The sequence below is a fragment of the Arachis stenosperma genome, chromosome 1, assembly GCF_014773155.1.
Source record: "Arachis stenosperma cultivar V10309 chromosome 1, arast.V10309.gnm1.PFL2, whole genome shotgun sequence".
NCBI lineage: Eukaryota > Viridiplantae > Streptophyta > Magnoliopsida > Fabales > Fabaceae > Arachis > Arachis stenosperma.
Window position 1 is genome coordinate 92571418 of NC_080377.1, and position 18795 is coordinate 92590212.

At 34.4% G+C, this 18795-nt stretch overlaps 1 protein-coding gene across 4 annotated transcripts; it reads right to left on the reverse strand.

Moving 5' to 3' along the window:
• Window positions 1–1576: 1576 nt before the first annotated feature.
• On the reverse strand, window positions 1577–5722 carry LOC130966472 (DEAD-box ATP-dependent RNA helicase 20-like). Of its 4 annotated transcripts, none has more exons than XM_057891286.1 (10): window positions 5418–5716; window positions 4732–5309; window positions 4441–4620; window positions 4171–4332; window positions 3932–4086; window positions 3637–3729; window positions 3475–3560; window positions 3171–3397; window positions 2171–2404; window positions 1577–2092 (listed from the first exon to the last, which is right to left on the reverse strand). In XM_057891286.1, exons 1-10 carry the CDS (start codon window positions 5471–5473, stop codon window positions 1980–1982), a joined length of 1884 nt encoding a protein of 627 aa, XP_057747269.1. In that variant the 5' UTR covers window positions 5474–5716; the 3' UTR covers window positions 1577–1979. The 4 variants fall into 4 exon arrangements, 1 of the variants encoding a protein (XP_057747269.1); XR_009081268.1 differs by lacking the exon at window positions 1577–2092 and adding an exon at window positions 2551–2663 and having other exon boundaries at window positions 2170–2404; window positions 2956–3397; window positions 5418–5722; XR_009081266.1 differs by lacking the exon at window positions 1577–2092 and having other exon boundaries at window positions 2170–2404; window positions 2551–3397; window positions 5418–5722.
• Between the last annotated feature and the right edge of the window lie 13073 nt (window positions 5723–18795).

The following is an 18795-nucleotide window of genomic DNA, read 5'->3' on the forward strand; positions in this document are numbered from 1 at the left end:
AACCAATCCCACCGAACCAAATACAATCCATGTGGTGAATAAATCATTATAAGCTTTCAATTATTATGAATAGTATTTCCTCTTGCAATAAAAGTTAACTGAATAAAGTAACAATCAAGTTTAAAGACCTAGTTACACTATCCACTGGATTGAATGAAAATAAGAACAAATTTGATTCAAAACCCTAGTTATATTGTAAAAATGCAATCAGAATAAAGCCTAAACCCTGAACACACTAAATAACTAGTGAATGAAAATAACCAAGCCCACCGAACCGAATACAATCCATGTGGTGAATAAATCATTATAAGCTTTCAATTATTATGAATAGTATTTCCTCATGCAATAGAAGTTAACTGAATAGAGTAACAATCAAGTTCAAAGACCTAGTTACACTATCCGCTGAACTGAATGGAAATAAAAACAAATTTGATTCAAAACCCTAGTTCTATTGTAAAAATGCAATTAGAATAAAGCCTAAACCCTGAACACACTAAATATCAAGTGAATAAGAATAACCAAACTCACCAAACCGAATACAATCCATGTGGTGAATAAATCATTATAAGCTTTAAATTATTATGAATAGTATTTCTTCATGCAAAGCCCTAGTTATACTGTAAAAATGCAATCACAATACGTTGATCTACTGAATGAAGCAAATCAATCTAGTAATCCTAAAATGCAACTAGGAGAAATGCCACATTGCAAGATTTCAAATGAACAGTAGTTTTTCTCATATCTTTGATAGTATTTGTTGCTGCTTTTGTTCGTTTTTGCTTGTTCGTGGCGAAGTCTTGTCGTGATTCTTCTCTAGTAGTGATTTTCGCAGAGAACGTGACTGAAGTTTGAGTGATTTTTAGAGAGATTCAAAAAGAAGGAGTGTTTTTGTGTAGCAGTTTCGTGTTGAGAAAGAAGTAATGTCTCTTTGTAATGAGCGCGAAGTAACGAAGAGATTTTCGGACACGTGTTTTCACGCTTCATTAATACACGACTCTATTTGACCTTAGGCCAACTTGGTTACACGGATGTATAACATGCCTGTTTTTTTTTATTTCTCCTTTTTTTTGGTTTTTATTATACAGTATAATAAACACAGACTAACCTATCAACTGATCCTTTTTTTTTTTAAATATTATAGTTAGATCAGACAAAATACGACATTCACATCCAGTATAGGAGAATCAGATGACAATTATATACAAGCGAATCAAGTAAAAAAAATTATTATAGAATCATTTGTGACGACACGAGATATACACTGGTATTTGATTTCAGTAGAAAATTTAGTATGTTTACATGTGTTATGGGAGATAGGTAATGATTGAAAAAGAGTATGGAAGATGAGTTATAAAGAGAATATTTTATAGGAGTCGTAGAGATATTCTAATTTTTTTATGAATATATAATTTTTACTATACATTTAATTATAAATACATTTTTATTATATTTTCTCTTAATTATGTTTGTAGTAATAAATTAAAATAAGAGACAAATTACTCTTCCCGCGATGATATATAAATACATTGGCATTATATTACTTGGCCATGCCATGGTTGATAACTATAACTAGATCTTAAGAAATAAACGCCGCTCCTATGATTATAACTCGTAACGCAAACAAATTGAAAAATAATAATCTCAATGTTTCAGTTACTTTGCATAACTGTATTCTGGCAATCTGAACTGCTAATTTAGTACAACCAACGCTAACCAAATATTCCAAACAACGCATTAGGCCATGGTCCGACATGTAGACCATTACAACTAGCTTGATACACGTACTAATTATTTACACCAAATACCTTCTTGACTACAGTCATTCTAAGATTAATTGTTTCTCTTACTAAAACTAGCAATCAATTTGTTGTTTCAAATGTCATGCGGGGAAATACCTATTGTAATAATCCCCCAAAAAAATGTTTGATGACGATTCTCTAATAAATAGTAGTGATACAAATTGCTCAAGGCAATATCAGCTACATACCATGCCAAGGCCTTTTTGAACCTAGAGGAATGGTATTGGATCCTGATCTTCCACCTCTGTTGCCAAAGCCTCCACGTCCTCTTGATCGAAAGCTTCCTCCGGATCCTGCACGATGATGAGAATGATTGCATGTCGACAATGAACACTCACATATATCAGCGTCAAAGAGGATATTTTAGTTACCTAATTGAGCAGAACCAGCTGACCTAGCCAATGCAGATAGTGCAGGACTCACAACCTGACCTGCATCTTGTAAAATCTTTATCAGAGCCCTCGCATACTTAGCATTAGCATGTGTGAAGAAGGTGTGCGCAGTCCCTTTAGCCCCTGCACGACCAGTTCGACCAATTCTGTGTACATAATCTTCCAGGCTTGAAGGAAAATCATAATTGACCACACATTTTATGTCTTTCACATCTACAAGGAAAGAGAACATGTAAAAGTCAGCAAGTTAAGAGTCATGATTCAGACATGGAGAAAACTGCAAAATTCCTTATCCCTGCTCCTTAAGATTTTAAGAGATCAAACTCAAGTAAACACATTCATCAAATAAATGTGCCCACCTTAACCTTTCAGGGATAAGGAGCAGCCTCACCATCACTGCCGTCTACCACATCCAATTATCTACTAAGTATGCATTAGTCAACCAGGCTGCAGAGAGTAACCAGCTCCATAACTGTGGATGGGGATAACTATGTTGTTAAAAAATTTACAAGTGGTGATAATGTGGTATGACTTGCCTTGGCAACACTAGTTTATAATTGATAATCAATCTTGCTTTCCCAACCATGTAAAATGCACGAATAACCCAATTTATCACATTTTCAGGATAACACAACACGATGTACCACCTCAAATTTTGGATAAACAACCAAGCCATACCAATGGAACTCTGCCTCAGGCATCCATGTAACTTGACATTTGAAAAGGATAGTTCTCAGATTAATAGCAAGAGGCAGTCCACTTACTGCAGTAAAATAATTTCACCACTGAATGCAACTCATTGATCCCCTGGTCAAGTTACAGGCGGTCCCAACACCCTGACAAAGTGACAATATGCTCCCCCATGAACCCAAACCACAAATTATATCAAGAACTGGACAGCAGCCGGCCGACTCACCTATGGTTAAAGTTTTAGACCTATTCCAAAATTCCTATGATTCTTAATACACAGTGATCCTACCAAGACCCCGTGCAGCAACATCAGTGGCAGTCATTATTGGACTTCTACCATTCTTAAACTCAGCCAAAACCCAGTCTCTTTCAGCCTGGTTTTTATCACCATGGATGGATAGAGCTGGCCATCCATCCATCCTCAATTGTCTTGTAATTTGATCACATCCCTTTTTTGTCTCCATAAATATTAGAATTCGGCTCCCATCCATCACTTCTTTCAGCAATCTAATCAATCTGCATTCACAAAGGTAAAGAATCAATCTAGAATGCAAAGACAATAGTCACTATCTTTTACCGTTGAGGATATAAACCTGTTATATTTCTCTGCATCTGTCACAACTTCAACAACTTGATTTATAGATTGGTTTGCTTTCAGTTCCGGTGACCCAATAATTACCTATAATAAAGATATCCCAAATGATAAGATATCCATTACCATCAACAAAAAGGTAGCAAGAGCATGATTCAGTAACCTTATATGGGTTGCGCAGGAACTGCCTTGCCAGAGCTTCAACCTCCTTTGGCCATGTAGCACTCCAATATAACGTCTGTCTATCTGGTCGAATCTGTTTAACCAAAGTCACTGAAAGATTGTAACTAAAGCTAATGTATTTAATATGATTTTACAGCTGTATATAAAAGTATGTCATGAGCTATAAAGCTAAACTTGATTACAGAGAATGAATAAGATGCTCTTCTAAGGAAAACAGTTTTAATTAATTATATTTTCACACTACTTCCATGTTGGCAGTTAATTGAGCACAATACCTGGCCTACAATTTTCCTTATCTGAGGTTCAAAACCCATGTCCAACATCCTATCAGCTTCATCCAAGACAAGGTAAGTAACTCTCTGCAAGTTTGTGTGCTGAGCTTCCAGCATATCTATAAGGCGACCTGGCGTAGCAATAACAATCTCTACACCTGCAAAGCCCCAAAGTTAAACAACCAATTTTAAGTTCCACAACAGAAATAAGTCATTCAAAAAACACAAGAAAAGACAAGTACCCCTTTGAAGGTCACGAATTTGAGGTCCCTTTGGTGCACCACCATAGATGCATGTACTTCTAATATTTGCCCGTCCTGCGAATTTCTGAGCTTCTTCTTGAATTTGAACAGCTAACTCTCTAGTTGGTGCTAAAACTAAGACAATGGGACCATCCCCATGTGCTGAAAATCAGCAAACACATCCATCATTATATAGAAATAAATGGACTATTATGAACAAGGAAACTTTGTGTTCACCAGATTAGATTAAACAGCAGATCCAATACATACACAGTCGAGGTTGTGCACTGACATGCACCAAAGCAGGAAGCAGATATGACAAAGTTTTGCCGGAGCCAGTCTCCGCAATGCCAATCAAATCTCTGCCTTTAAGAGCCATCGGCCAACCCTGGGCCTGGATTGGAGTCGGCTCAACAAATCCCAGGTTTTCAATCACCTCAAGGCAGTAATCTAGAATCAAATCAAATATCACAAAAACAGACACATGACACACAAGAAATAATATAAAACAATCGCTTTCAGTCTTTAAGCATGAGAAAAATGCCGTGAAAAAAGTTATACCAGGAAACCTGGCCTCATGGAACATCCGAATGGGTTTCGGCACATCATGGCCTTGCACTGTTATTTCTCTACTGGCACGATAATGCATCACTTCTTGATCGGACATGGCCCTCACTGCAGGGGACTCAACGTAGAAATTCTTCTCAAAAGGGACCAAATTCTTAAAATCCTGCTTTGGCAAGGAAATCTTGTTCAATTCATCCTTCGATGACCGTCCACCATGTCTACCACCTCCTCCTCCTCTTCCACCACCATGACTTCTGCCTCCCCTAAAACCGCTTCCACCGCCTCTACCAGTTCCGCCGTCTCTACCAGTACCTCCGCGACCTCTTCCACCAGTACCGTAACGACCTCCGCCATCTTTTCTGCCACCAGCATGGCCATTACCAAGTCCACCACCGCCTCGGCCTATATTGAAACCACCAGGAGGGGGCGTAAAGGAAGTTACCGACGAGGACCCGAAGGCATTCGGAGCTCCTCTTCCTGCACCATAAGGGACCGGAGGGGCACCGTAGGGGACCGGAGCACCACGACCTACAACAGGAGGCGGCATGAATGGTCCAGAACCGAGGATATCGCTGCAAAGTGAAAAGGATTTAAACGCGTGCGTTTTGATATCAAAGTAAGGAGCATGATGAGAAAAAGGAAAAAAGCGTGGATGAGGTAAGAATGAAGAATGAATAAACCTGCGACGGTTGCGATAAGAAGCGGCGTCAGAGTATCTGTTATCGTAGGGGTTCATCTGCAGAGAGGCTAGGGTTAGGGTTTGAAATTGGAGAGAATTTGAGATGAATGGAAAAAGTGTGATGAATTTGAAGTGCAACTTGGAAACAAATGGGGAAACTTGGGTTTGGGGGGAGAGAGAGAGAATAGAAGCGTATTTGAATTAGAGTGCAATTTGGTTTGATTTGGTGGCGTCTTCGTAAGTATGACGCGGTGGAGGGTGGTTGCAGCTTTGCTGCGCTGTGAATCTCAGACCCGAGTATTAACCATCCACTTAAATTTTATACCTTCCTTCCCTATTTTTTTAATTTATTAATCTACTTAATATATATATATAGCCAAGTCTCTTGTGGCTATGTATGTGGTAACTAGTGGTGGCTAGAGATACACTTTTAACTTAAAAGTGTAGTTCTTTACAAAGAAAAGCGTTACCTAATGGAAAAAAGTAAATTAGAAGATTTAAGAGAAGAAATAATTAAATTATCAAAATTAACAGATCAAAAATTAATGATTTTAACTAATGTTAACTATAATGACACTGAATTCTTAAAATCAATACAAAATGATTTTTCTCAAAATCTTTATTTTACTATAAGTTTTACTGAAGAACTTCAAAAACCTGAAAAAACTTATTTTTCACACGGAATTTCTAAAAAATATTATCATGGAAATGATTCCCCACATCTATATCATACTTTTAACCCACAATTAAATTCTATAGTAGATATGCTTGAAGAAATATTAACATACATAAAATTTCAAAGAAATAAGGAAAAAGAGAATCCCAAGGAAGAAAAATTTCAAAACATAATTAACATAACAGATTTAAAAGTAAAACCACCACTAAAATTATGAATATTGAAGAAAAATTAGAAGAAGTTACAATGCTTTTTAAACAATTAAAAATGGCTCAAGAAAATAATATTATGGAACAGGAATTTCAAATAGAAGAAGAATTAGTAAATTCTGAAAATATAGAAAATGAAGAACATATCTTAGATTATTCAAGTGACGAAGAACCAGCAATTCCAATACAAGTTAAAACTGAAGCTGGAACATCTAAGGATAATCAATCTCAATTTAAATGGGAAACAGGTTTTGATAATTATGCTTTTAAAAAAGGGTTTATAAATAAAGATTCAAAATATACAAAAATACCATTAAAATACATCCCTAAAATCCAGGAAATGGAAGGAGAAAGAATGCTTGACTTAGACTGTAAAAAGAATGAAAAAGAAATTTTCGAAAATTGGTTGAATTCCTTTTTATTAGAAGCTTTTACTAATCCAAAGCTTAGTGAATTGTTTGGAAGAGATATTTGGAACTACATAGGGTTTCATACTAAAGGAACTATAAGAGATTATATGACATCAATAGAAAATCAAATAATAGAAGAATTAGCAACAAAAGCAACAGCTTATGATAAGATATTATATATAATGATGATTCTATATAAAGAATTTTTTGGAAAAAATATTATAGATCATAAACAAGAAGTCTATAATAAAGAATATCAAGAAGCAAAAAACCATTTAGCTAATATTCAAATATATGATCTATGTAATGTGGAATCTTATATATGCGAATATAGAATACATTATTACAAATTGAAAGAAGAAGATAAAAATCATTATCTTAGTATGTATATAACAAAACTTCCATATCCTGCTAATGAATTTATAATGGGAAGATTTATAAGAGAGATAAATAGAGGAACAATTGAAAATAATTTTGGTGGAGCAACCTCTGCAATAAGAGAGGAAATAAAAGAACGTTGTATGCAAGAAGCAACTCAAAAAAGATTTGCAAATATAATTAGAATTTGTTGTCAGGATAATGAAGAGATACCCCAAAAATATGGTCTTAATAAAAATTTTCAAAGAAAAAGAAAACATCAATTTAGAAAAAGAAAATACTATCCAAACTGGAGAAAAAAGAGATATTTTAGAAAAGAAAATAACAATAAAAACAAAAGACAAAGAAATAACTATTGCCCGAATAAAAAAGAAAATTGTAAATGTTGGTATTGCCAAGAAGAAGGACACTACGCAAATGAATGCCCGAAAAAGAAGGATAAAAAGGATCTTACTAAACAAATAGAAATTGCTAAGTCTTGTTTCATGGAACCATTAGAAAAATCTGATGATAACTTAGACTATATTTTTGAATATGTCTCGGAAACAGACTCAGAGACTGAGTAATAATGCTACATTTATTACTATAAAAATAACAGAAAAGTTTATAAATGCTTTCATAGATTCTGGGGCAACACAATGCTTTGCTAGTTCAAATATAAAACTTGATTGGAAAAAATTAAAAAAACCATTAAGAGTTAGAATAGCTGACAAATCAATACATAAAATTGACCAAAAAGCAGAGATGGTTGAAATTTTTATTCAAAATTATAGGTTCATTGTTCCATCTATATATATGTTAGATTCTGAAATGGATTTTATTATAGGAAATAACTTTTTAAAGCTATATCATCCATTCATTCAAGAATTAACATATATAGTTTTAAAAGCTCCACACGATTCTTCAATAAATCAAAAATCAAAACGTATAAAAATACCAACTACTACTATAGATAAGATCTTAAAATTTAAAATATTTTCTATATTAGAAACATGTTATTTAAACCTATATTTTCAGATAAATATTCCAAAAAATAATCTTGAAATAAAGATAGAAGAACTCTTGGATGAAATTTGTGCTGAAAATCCTTTAGATATTAAAAATACAAATAACGAATTAGTAAGCATTAAATTAAAAGATCCCACAAAAGAGATAAATGTTCCAAATAAAATTCCTTATTCCGCAAGAGATAAAGAAGAGTTCTCATTAGAATGTAAAGATCTTTTGAAAAAAGGAATTATAAGATTAAGTAAAAGTCCTCATGCGGCCCGAGCTTTTTACGTTGAAAACAATAATGAAATTAAAAGGGGAAAACGAAGAATGGTAATAAACTATAAGAAAATGAATGAAGCAACTATTGGTGATGCTCATAAACTTCCAAGAAAAGATTCTATTTTAGAAAAAATCAAAGGAGCAACTTGGTTTTCATCTCTTGATGCAAAATCAGGATATTGGCAACTTCGTTTAGACGAAGAAACAAAGAAATTAACTGCTTTTACTTGCCCAACAAAAGAATCAACAAGTGTGTTGCTTTATGAATGGAATGTATTACCATTCGGATTAAAGCAAGCCCCAGGTATTTATCAAAGATTTATGGAAGAAAATCTAAAAGAGTTAAATGAATTTGTTTTAGTATACATTGATGATATACTAATTTTTACAAAACAGGATAAAGAAGATCATCTTCAAAAATTATTAATAGTTTTAGAAAGATGTAAACAGAAAGGATTAGTTCTTAGCAAAAAGAAAGCAAGAATAGCAAAACAAGAAATAGAGTTTCTTGGATTAATTCTATCCACTCAAGGAAAGCTAAAACTTCAACCAAATGTTCTAGAAAAGGTAAATTTATTCCCTAACAGAATAGAAGATAGAAAACAATTACAAAGATTTTTAGGGTGTATAAATTATATTTCGGATCAAGGATTTTTAAAGAATATAACAGAATACACTAAAAGCTTATTTCCAAAAATAAGTATTAAAAAAGAATGGAAATGGGATGAAAAAGATAGTATACAAATTCAAAGAATTAAAGAATTATGTGAAAAACTTCCAGAACTTTATATTCCAGAAGAAAATGACTACTTAATAGTAGAAACAGATGCTTCAGACATAACCTGGTCAGGATGTCTAAAAGCTAAGAAAGCTATAAAAAGTTTGGAACAAGAAAAAGAATCACTAGATTCTAAATATCCCCAAAGGAATTACTTTGCAGGTATATTTCAGGGACTTTTACTCCAACAGAACAGAGATATACCACTCATGAAAAGGAAACTCTAGCAGCAATTAAATCTCTTAAGAAATGGAAAATTGATTTACTACCCAGAGAATTTACATTAAGGACAGATTCAAGTTACCTAACAGGTTTCATACGATATAACTTAAAAGTTGATTATAATCATGGACGATTGGTAAGATGGCAATTATTTTGTTACAATATCCAATAAAAATTGAATATATTAAGGGTGACAAAATGTTATTGCAGATACATTAACAAGAGAATGGAGTTCGTCTACAACGCATTAGATCAAGAAATCCATAAATACGAACAAGAACTCGAAAAATGCAAGCATTGTCAGCAAATAAGGACACAGATCCAATCCCTCAAGAAGGCCATCGAAGCAATGAAATCAACACAACAACCAAAACCATCAGAGTTCAGCCAGCTAAGCGTGGTGGACAAATCAGGTGAAGAAAAAATTCCAGAAAATAAAACAATTGCTGAAATTATCAAAAAATCCACCCAAGATAAAAAATATTATGTAATTTATAATGGCCCCATGAAAGGAGTATATGATGCCTGGGAAAAAGCAGCACCATTTACACATCAATCAAGGATAATTCATAAAGGAGGGTTTTTAACACTGGAAGAAGCAAAGGAATCTTTCAGGGAATATGAAGCTCTTCATCCAGAGCAAACCCTAAAAAGAGTAGATAAAGCTCCAATTCAAACCCAGAGAACAGGAATAATAAGAAACATTCCTACAAGGGCTGAAATCAAGGAAAAGAAAAGGGTCTGTAGATCAAATCTCAGAGAAACCCTTAACATAGTCCTGAATTGGACTGAAGAAAAAAGGGCAATTTTGGGATATTATCCTATTGCCAAAGAACAGCTAACAAAGCTGGTTATATTTCCAGATGCTTCCCCATCTGACACCTATCAGTTTTTCCAGTATGGATTAATTGATACAATTTTAATTTTTAATGATTTGAAAATTATTAGTGAGTTTCCTGCAGGATTCATTGATGCAGTAAAGAGATTTGAAAATATGATTGACAACGTAAATCCAAGGGATATATCCTTAAAATTTACGAATAGTCAACCTATTTTTAATGAAGAAGAAGAATGCTTGGTTCCGGCACATCAAGTAATCTTCATGTCCGTCTTCCCAGGAAATTTTCAACCAATTGATCAAGTTCAAGATTTAACAATCTACAGTCATGAAGGAAGACTAGCCAGCACACTAGCAAGGGTCTTCGAAAGAACTCAAAAGATAACAAGGGAATCTCACACAAGAATCAATTATAAAAGCAGAAATACTTTGCTTGTGTCCAGTAAAAGGAATGAAATTGAAGAAAGAGAGATGAGACTCTTAGTGGAATTTGAATCAGCATTCTACAACTTATCTGGAGTCTTAGAAAAGCTCCCCGAAGGGATAAAGAGGAATCTCTGCTATTTGATAAAAGACAGAGAAGACCACAAGTGCCAGCTATGTGTCTCAGAGTTATCTGAAGAAAGCAATAATGAAACGGAATCAACCCACATGATAAAGGAAGAAGACAACACATCTGAAGGTCACATAATGAAATAGGAGGACAGCACATCTGAAGCATCTCTCAACATTATTGCATAGTGACGTAAGCGCTTAGGTCATAGAGCACCAACAATGTAGCTGGTGCAAGATAATAAACAATGACGTAAGCAATGACGTCATAAGAAGGGTAAGGATGGGAATTGTCCATCAGACCCAACCATTATAAATAGGTTGCTTAGGCAATTGTAGAAGGCATCAAACCATAGAAAGCAGGAGGCTACGAGTACTCATATGCTAGGAGAGCAAGGAGGAAGCTGCCGAGGCGATTCTATAGTTTGAAGAAGAATTCCTTTAGGAAAAACCAATTCTAAACTCCCCTCTGGAGTTAGTATCTACAATCTCCCCTCTGGAGATAAAAACATCTTATGTAAAATATACTAAATAAAGAAAGTTTTTCTCCAGAAAGGTACGTCTTTATCCTAATTTCTTAGTTATGAATTATTTAGAAAGCTTAGATTTAACAGAAGAATCTGATTATTATAGATTAACTGCTTTATTAGATAATGAAAAACAGGCTGTTCTAAAAACAGAATTAAATCTCAAATCAAATGAAAATTTCAATAAACAAAATCTTTTAAAAGAAGTTTTTAATAGAAAAAATATAATATACTATGGAAAAATTCAACTTGAAGCCCCTATAAAGATAAAATCTGCCAATGGAGAACTTGAAATAGCTCTGATAAATGATGAAGAATTGAGTAAACAGATTGAGAAAATTAAGGATCAACAAAAAAGATCTAAAATTGGATGGATTCATATTAGTACTATACAAGTCTTAATCAAATCTACATATATGAAAGGAATTAATTCACCAATAAGTTTAGCAATCTGTGATAAAAGAATTACTGATGACCCAATAGATCAAATAATTGGAATTGTTCATGGAAACTTGGCAAACGTAAATGTTAAATTCAATGCCCATCTTGGATATGCTATACCTTTATCAACTGAAAACCTTGGAAGATCTATAAGTTTGGCTTATAAATTTCATAGAAAGAATCTAATGGAACAAGACGATGAACCTTTTTCAATTACATATGCAATAAATTATGCTTTAACAAACAACCATCATAGTATAATATTTAAAAACAGAGAAAGGATTTATGTTGATGAATTATTTCAGAAAATTGTAAAAACAGAAATACCAAAATATAAAGCTATTGAAAACCCAGTTCTATTACTAAAAGAACCATCAGGAAAATTAGTTTCATCGAATTTTCAAATAAGAGAATCTAAAATTAATAGCCCTTTAAGTTTATCTAAGTTAAAAATTAAAGAAGAAAGTTCTGAAATAAAAGAATTAACAAAAAAGGTCGAAAAATTAAATGAGACCCTAAACACTAAACTATGACAATAAATAAAGAAAAAATATATGTAACTTATCAAGACAAAAAACAAGAGCTCTTTGAAAGAGAAAATCGTTTGAAATATTTACAGTTTTCTGAAATAAATCAAAGAGCATTTGAAACCCTAAAAATAATTTATGACAAGTTAAAAAGAGAAGTTGAAGAACTAGAAAAATTAATAGAATCTCTAGAAAATAGCGATGAATCGATGATAGAGTTTGCGGAAATTTTAAATAATGAAGCATAAAAAGATTGAAAAACCAGAAAATAAAATAAGAAGAAATAGGACGAGAAAGTTAAAAAGTAAAATAAAGGAGTATAAAAGGGAATTAAATAATCTTCAGATTGAAATTGAAGATCTTATAATAAAAAGGATAGAAATAAGAATAAATATAAACAAGTTGGAATTAAACTTAAAAAATTTATAAATGCCTGGAAAACCATATTACGACTTAAAAGAATTAAAGCTGCTGAAAGAAAAAATGGAGAATGAAATTGAAAAATTAAACAGATATTTAGAAACAAGAGAAAGTGTAGAAATAAAAGAAGTAATTGAGGATTTGAGAAATTATATTAAAGAAAAAGACAAACAGATAAAAGAATTTATATACAGTAATCCATGCAAAAAAGAATATTATAAACTAAAACAAGATTAAAAAGTTATAAATATACATCAAAGTAGTAGAAATGGTCAATACTATAGAATTTACAAATTATTTTTATTCAAAGTTCAAAATTTGGTATCAGAGCCAAGTTAACGATTAAGGGTAACACTTTCTCTTTAAGCAATATTTTTAGTGATACGCTTTAAAAAAAAAAGTTACCAGATGTCCACAATTAATTGGAAAACTTCTTTGTAGTCACCATAGGTACAATAAAACAATAGGTACCATAGAAGGCACATATATATATATATATATATATATAAGTAGGGAGTGCTGTACATGTTAGTTCGTTAAATCTAAATTCTTTATTTATTATATTTTATTTGAATGGCCTGGTTTAAAAAAACAACCTGTTAATATTTTATTTCAGGCTTCAGAGAATAGCTAATAATCACTGGATACGAGTCATTCTCACCCAAGAACACATATTTCAGAGAAGGAGGTAAGGATTTGAGCTCAAACTTGGGGGATTCCTCCTCTGCTTTAGGCGTGTGAACCATAGCCTTCTGTGGTGGTGAATTATCAACTTCAACTAATTCATACTCAGAGATAGGATCCAGAATGTCATCAAGCACCTCAGCTTTCAGTACCTCTTGAACAAGTGGTTCAATAACATCTATTTTCATACACCCTTCAGAATCATTAGGGTGATTGAGAGCTTCAAAAACATGAAGGACCACCTGTTCTTCATTGACCCTCAGGGTCAATTCACCGTTTTGTATATCAATCAGAGCTCTACCTGTAGCTAAAAAAGGTCTACCAAGTATAATAGAGGATTTTACCTCCTCTTCCATGTCTAATATAACAAAATCAACAGGAAAGATGAATGGTCCTACCTTAACAAGTAAATCCTCAACAACACCCACAGATAATTTAATAGAAAGATCAGCAAGTTGAAGAGAAATACGAGTGGGTTTTACCTCCTCAATTTGAAGCTTTTTCATTACTGAAAGTGGCATGAGATTGATGCTAGCTCCAAAGTCACATAAAGCTCTCTAAATGGTGACATCTCCAATGGTGCAAGGAATTACAAAGCTCCCTAGATCTGGCATCTTCTCAGGAAGGTTGTGTTGAATAATGGCACTGCATTCCTTGGTTAACACCACTGTTTCTTGTTCCTTCCAATTTCTCTTGTGGGTCAACAGTTCTTTCATAAATTTAGCATAGAGAGGCATTTGCTCAAGAGCCTCTGCAAAGGGAATGTTGATCTGTAGCTTCTTGAAGACATTTAAAAATTTAGAGAACTACTTTTCTTTAGAAGCCTTCTGAAGTCTCTGAGGGTATGGCATTTTTGGCTTGTATTCAAGAGCCTTTGACAATGTAGGATACGTGTCTAGAGAGTCAGGGAATGGGTTGTCTGCACGCTTTGGAGGGGCGTGCTCCACTTCTTCCTTTTTCTCCTTTGGAGCCTTCTTTTCAACTAGCTCTTCATTGGCCCTTGTCTCAGAGCCAGTTGTTTTACCACTTCTCAATTGAATAGCCTTGCAGTCTTCTCTTGGGTTTACCACTGTATCACCTGAAAATGTACTTACAGAACTCTCAGGTATTTGCTTGCTCAGCTGGCCCATTTGTACTTCCAAGTTTCTAATAAAGGCTCTTGATTGTATGTTTGAGAATAGGGGTCATTATTGGGATTTCTAGAACCACTCCCCATGTAATTGACCTGTTCGAAGAGGATTGAGCATAATCATAGTTATCATTTTGCACTAAATTTTCTGCCATGTCATAGGAGACCTCTTGAGGTGGATTTTAGGTGTTGATAGCTGAGACTTGCATGCCACCTGATGAGCGGTTAATTTATGTGATGAGCGAATATTTTATACGCTTTTTGGGGGTAATTTCATGTAGATTTTAGCATGTTTTAATTAGTTTTTAGTAGAATATTATTAGTTTTAGGCAAAAATCATATTTCTGGACTTTACTATGAGTTTGTGTGTTTTTCTATGATTTCAGGTATTTTCTGGCTGAAATTGAGGGAGCTGAGCAAAAATCTGAGTTAGGCTGAAAAAGGACTGCTGATACTGTTGGATCCTGACCTCCCTGCACTCGGAATGGATTTTTTGGAGCTACAGGAGTCCAATTGACGCGCTCTCAATTGGGTTGGAAAGTAGACATTCAGGGCTTTCCAGCAATATATAATAGTCCATACTTTGCGCAAAGATAGACGACGTAAACTGGCGTTCAATGCCAGTTCCATGTTGCAGTCTGGCGTCCAGCGCCAGAAACAAGTTATAAGTTGGAGTTCAACGCCAGAAACAGGCTACAACCTGGCGTTGAACGCCCAAAACAGCCCAGGCACGTGAGAAGCTTAAGTCTCAGTCCCAACACACACCAAGTGGGTCCCAGAAGTGGATTTCTGCACTATCTATCATAGTTTACTCATTTTCTGTAAACCTAGGTTATTAGTTTACTATTTAAACAACTTTTAGAGGATTACTTTGACCACATGACATTTTTAGATCTAAAATTTGTACCTTTTGGCAGCATGAGTCTCTAAACTCCATTGTTGGGGGTAAGGAGCTCTGCAGCGTCTCGATGAATTAATACAATTACCTTTGTTTTCCATTTAAACACGCTTGTTCCTATCTAAGATGTTCATTCGCGCTTAAACATGGAGAAGGTGATGATCCGTGACATTCATCACCTTCTCAGATCCATGAACGTGTGCCTGACAACCACCTCCGTTCTATATCAGACTGAATGAGCTTCTCTTAGATTCCTTAATCAGAATCTTCGTGGTATAAGCTAGAATTGATGGTAGTCACTCTTGAGGATCTGGAAGGTCTAAACCTTGTTTGTGGTATTCCGAGTAGGATTCAAGGATTGAATGGCTGTGACGAGCTTCAAACTCGCGATTGCTGGGCGTGATGACAAACGCAAAAGGATCAATGGATCCTATTCCAACATGATCGAGAACCAACAGCTGATTAGCCGTGCTGTGACAGAGCATCTGGACCATTTTCACTGAGAGGATGGGAGGTAGCCACTGACAATGGTGACACCCTACATACAGCTTGCCATGGAAGGAGCCTTGCGTGTGGAAAGGGATTTCAAGGAAGAGTTGAAGTTCAGAGGACAAAGCATCTCCAAAACCACAACATGTTCTTCATTAATAAAGTAACAATTACTTATTCCAAACACTTTTACTTCTTACAATTAAATCCAAATAACCTTATTGGCATCCTGACTAAGATTAATAAAATAAACATAGCTTGCTTCAAACCAATAATCTCTGTGGGATCGACCCTTACTCACGTAAGGTATTACTTGGACGACCCAGTGCACTTGCTGGTTAGTTGTGCGGATTGCAAAAGTGTGATTGCAATTTCGTGCACCAAGTTTTTGGCGCCGTTGCCGGGGATTATTCGAGTTTGAACAACTAAAGGTTTATTTTGTTGCTTAGATTAGGAATAATTTATTTTTGTTGTTATAGAGTCATTAAATTCTGAGTCCTTTATTCCCTTTTCAAAAATTTTTTTTCAAAAATATTATTTTTCTTTATCAATTTCTAATTTTTTTCGTGAGTTTAGTGTCTTGTTCTAAGTTTGGTGTCAATTGCATATTATATATTTTTCTTTAAAATTTTCGTATTAGTGTTCTTTGTTCTTCCTTGATCTTCAAGTTGTTCTTGTTTATTTTTCTTGTTTGATCTTTAATTTTTCTTATTCTGTGTCTTTTCTTGTTTCACTTGTGTTCTTTTTAAAGCATTAATCTTCCAAAAGGAATATACCTATTTAGAACAAGTGTTACATTTACTCCCAATTGGCTAGAGCGTTGGTCTATGTTCTTAGCAATTGGGCATCTTCTTTTTTAAATCTTTTTTCAAAAATAATTTTTCTTGATTTAATCTTGTGCCAAACTTTAAGTTTGGTGTTTTCTTGTTAATCTTTTCATAATTTTTGAAAATTTTATTAAAGCCTTCTAAAAATTTTAAGTTTGGTGTTCTTTCTTTTGTTCTTGGTGTTCTTGTGAATCTTCAAGGTGTTCTTGAGTCTTTCTTGTGTTTTGATCTTAAAATTTTTAAGTTTGGTGTTCCTTGGTGTTTTCCCTCGAAAAATTTTCGAATATAAAGAGCATTAGATCTAAAAAATTTTAAGTCTTGTGTCTTTTGTGTGTTTTTCTCTTTCATCATAAAATTCAAAATTCAAAAAAAATATCTTTTTCAAAAATATCCTAACCACTTTCTCTCTCCTCAAATTTTCGAAAATCTTCATAAAAGTTTTCAAATTTTTAATTTTTAATTTTCTTTCTTTATTTATTTTATTTTTATTTCGATTTTTATTTTATTTTATTTTATTATTTCGAAAATCAATTTTCTTTATATAAAAAAAGTTTAATAAAATAGACAATATCAACATCTATACCATCTCCCTTGCTCCATCATGGAACTAAGTGGAAATGCATAGTCCAGGAGGACTTTGGGGTCATATGCTAACCCCACTACTGCTTCATATGGGAGTAGTATCTGTATACCCTCCATTGGAGTTAGTAGCTTTGAGTTGAATCCTCAGCTCATTATCATGGTGCAGCAAAGCTGCCTGTATTCCAGTCTTCCACATGAAGAACCTACAGAGTTTCTGGCACAATTTTTACAAATTGCTGATACAGTGCATGATAAGGAAGTAGATCAGGATGTCTACAGATTACTACTATTTCCATTTGCTGTAAAAGATCAAGCTAAGAGGTGGTTAAATAACCAACCTAAGAACAACATAAAGACATGGAAACAGCTGTCAGAAAAATTCCTGAATCACTACTTTCCTCCAAAACGGATGACACAGCTAAGGCTAAGCATCCAAGGCTTTAAACAAGGAGATAATGAATCCCTTTATGATGCCTGGGAGAGATACAGAGAGATGCTAAGAAAATGCCCCTCTGAGATGTTTTCAGAGTGGGTGCAATTAGACATCTTCTACTATGGGCTTACAGAAAAAGCTCAGATTCTCTAGATCACTTAGCCGGTGGATCTATACATATGAGAAAAACAATTGAAGAAGCTCAAGAGCTTATTGATACAGTTGCCAGAAATCAGCATATGTACCTAAGCAGTGAATCTTCCATGAAAGAAGAAGCTAAAACAGTAACTGCTGAACTCAGTCCTATAGATCAGGCTAATGAATTCAATCAGCAATTAAACTTTCTAACTCAGCAGCTAGCCGAATTCAAGGAAATACTATAGGAAACAAGAATGGCTAACAGGAATATGGAAGTACAGTTAAAGCAAACAGAAAAGTAACTGTCAAAACAAATAGCAGAAGAATGCCAAGCAGTTCAATTAAGAAGTGGGAAAACATTAAATACCTCACTTCAAAGCAGCAGGAAGCCAAGAAATGAACAAATGGCTACTCAAAATCCCTCTGAGGACAATCAGAGCCCAGAGAGGAATAAGGCTGGCGCTGAACGCCCAGACCATGCTCATTTTTGGCATTCAACGCCAGAAACAAGCATGAATCCGGCGATGAACGCCCAAGGGAAGCACAGTTCTGGCGTTCAGACGCCAGTAACAGATAAGGAGTTGGCGTCTAACGCCACTCCAGCTTCCACCCCTGGCATTCAAACGCCAGTGGGGGATCAATCACATACAAGTGCTGATAACAACCCTTCTAAAAAGGCTTCCCAACCCACTTCTACAGGTAATAAACCTGCAGCAACTAAGGTTGAGGAATAAAAGCCAAAATGCCTTATCCTCAAAAACTCCGCCAAGCGAAACAGGATAAGCAATTTGCCCGCTTTGTAGACTATCTCAGGACTCTTGAATTAAAGATTCCGTTTGCAGAAGTACTTGAGCAAATACCCTCTTATGCCAAGTTCATGAAAGAGATCTTAAGTCATAAGAAGGATTGGAGGAAAACTGAAAAAGTTTACCTCACTGAAGAATGCAGT